The following is a 2500-nucleotide window of genomic DNA, read 5'->3' as shown; positions in this document are numbered from 1 at the left end:
CGCTGGGCACGATGGCCTGGGGCGGCATCGCGTACCTGGTGAGGGACTGGCGTTGGCTGCAGCTCACCGTGTCCCTGCTCACTCTCATCTTCCTGCCGGCGCTCCTGTAGGTGAAGGTGATTAGGGGCGGGGTTGGTGTGAGTGAGAGAGAGAGAGAGAGAGAGGGCGAGAGAGGGAGGGAGAGAGGGAGTGGGAGAGAGAGAGAGAGAGAGAGGGGGGGGGGAGGGAGAGAGAAGGCGAGAGGGAGAGAGAGACAGAGAGAGAGAGTGAGAGTGAGAGAGAGAGAGAGAGAGAAAGAGAGAGCGAGGGAGAGAGAGAGAGAGAGAAAGAGAGAGAGTGAGACAGTGAGAAAGATATATGTACTTATGTATACATCTGTACATATTTATATATATATATATTTATATATATATATATATATATATATATATATATATATATATATTTATATGTATACATATATATATATATATATATATATATATATATATATATATATGTATATATATATGGTATACATATACACATACATACCTATCTATCTATATAGATATATAGATATGTATGTACATGTAGATAGATAGACAGATAGATAAATAAGTAGATATAGATATAAATATATCCATATAAGAGTTGATTTGTCACACGCTGCGTATCTTTACTGTCATGTATACAGCAGTAAATTCTGTGGAAGAAAAAAAAATAAACTTCACCAATAAACTAAACCAGTTAGTTTACCAATTAAATCGCGAGATTATGCGTGATCACTGATAGATAGGAGACGATTTAACGATGCGATAAAAAGGAAAAATCTGCACAAATTGTTTGCTAATTGTGATACCAAATTTGGACTGGTTTAATTAACTCTAATCAATTGCTCATTTGCAACCACGGTCTCTAATGTCACCAGCTGTTTTTAATGCTGTTTGGATTTGTTTTATTTTCTAATGTATTGTATATTTAAACTGATTATCATGAATTAAGTAATTCTAGAGCGTTTATTGTTATAATGCTCTCCTTTTTATACTCTTTCTCTTCTTTCATTTTTTTTCTTTTTTCTTTCTTTCTTCCTTCTTCCTTTTTCTTTCGTCCTTTCCCTCACCCTTTTCTTCTTTTTTTCTTCCTTGATATCATCCTCCAGTTCGTTTTCTTCCTCTTCTTCATTATTTCTGGAACGCATTTCGTTGTTCCAGAAATATCTCACTAAGCGCTGGTTATCGTAAGTCTTTCACCCTTCTTGAAAGATTTATAACTGCAATGCCTTACGAAAATATAACATATATAACTACTAAAAAAAGAGAGATAAAGAATTAAGATTTAAGATTTTTATAGATAATCAAAACACATTACAAGAAATGACGTCAATGAGTTGTTTCATAGACTTGAGCATATACTTTAAGAACACACATGCATAACAAGCAGGAGACCAACTCACCCATGTGTCTTTTCACTGACACAATACATCCTCGAAGTCGTACACAACATATCTGACCTACCACGACCTCGCTTGCTCCGTGGCCATGACCTAGGTTCATGGACGAGTCCCCGAGGTGGCTGGTGGTGCGAGGGTACCACGGCCTTGCCCTCAGGACGCTGCAGAAGGCGGCCAGATGGAACAAGGCCTCGCTCCCGCCGCCTCACAGGATCCTGCAGATTCTCAAGGACGGCCAGCATGAGGTGAGTGTGTTGAGGGGAGAAGAGGGGAGAAAGGGAGAAGGGAAAGGAATCAGGGGGAAGAGAGGAGAAAGAAAGAAAGAGAGAAGAGGTAGGAAGGGAGTGGAGGAGGGGGAATTGGGGGTCAGGAAAAAGAGGGTGAGAAAGGGAGAAAAGGAGAAGGGGGGAAAGGAATGGAGAGGTAGAGAGGGAATTGGAAGTCGAGAGAAGAGAGGAGAAAAAGAGAAAGAGAGAAAGGGAAAAGGAATAGAGTGGAGGGGGAACTGGGAGTCGGAGAGAAGGGAGGAGGAAGAGAGAAGGAGAGAAGAGGAAGGAAGGAGTCGGAGAGGAGGGACGGAGAGAGGTAAGTCTGGAAGGAAGAAAGAGAAGAAAAAGAAGACGAAGAGAGGAAGGGGTGAATGGATGGAGGAGGCTCTAGAATGAGGAGAGAAGAAGAAGAAAGGGGAAATTAGGAAAAGGAACGGGAGAATAGAGAGGACTTTGGAAGGAGGAGAGAGGAGAGGAGTTAAGGGTCTTGGGTTGAATAGGAGGGAAGAGAGAGGGAGTGAATAGGGGTGGAGCCAGAAGGGGTGTGGGAGAAGTGTATATTTGGGCGTGTACTTCTTTATATATATATATATATATATATATATATATATATATATATATATATATATATATATATACATATATTTGAATGTATGCTAGTGTGTGTGTGTGTGTGTGTGTGTGTGTGTGTGTGTGTGTGTGTGTAAGTAACTAAGTAGACTTTAGCGTGCGTACAACTAAAAAAACGGAAAATAGGGAATAAAACAGAAGCGAAAAAGGAGGGAGGGAGGGAGGAGGG

At 40.8% G+C, this 2500-nt stretch overlaps 1 protein-coding gene across 3 annotated transcripts in view; it reads left to right on the top strand.

Moving 5' to 3' along the window:
- LOC125041893 (organic cation transporter protein-like) overlaps positions 1 to 2500 on the top strand; it is a 25770-nt gene that overhangs the window by 15409 nt on the left and 7861 nt on the right. For all 3 annotated transcript variants that reach the window (XM_047637274.1, XM_047637273.1, XM_047637276.1), the window contains 2 exons: positions 1 to 106; positions 1530 to 1677. The exon at positions 1 to 106 is cut by the window's left edge and continues 63 nt beyond it. In XM_047637274.1, the coding sequence (XP_047493230.1) occupies positions 1 to 106; positions 1530 to 1677 (254 nt within the window). The remainder of the gene's footprint in view (positions 107 to 1529; positions 1678 to 2500) is intronic.

Source organism: Penaeus chinensis, chromosome 31 (genome assembly GCF_019202785.1).
Source record: "Penaeus chinensis breed Huanghai No. 1 chromosome 31, ASM1920278v2, whole genome shotgun sequence".
NCBI classification, from domain to species: Eukaryota; Metazoa; Arthropoda; class Malacostraca; order Decapoda; family Penaeidae; genus Penaeus; species Penaeus chinensis.
This window is presented reverse-complemented; position numbering and strand designations above follow the sequence as displayed.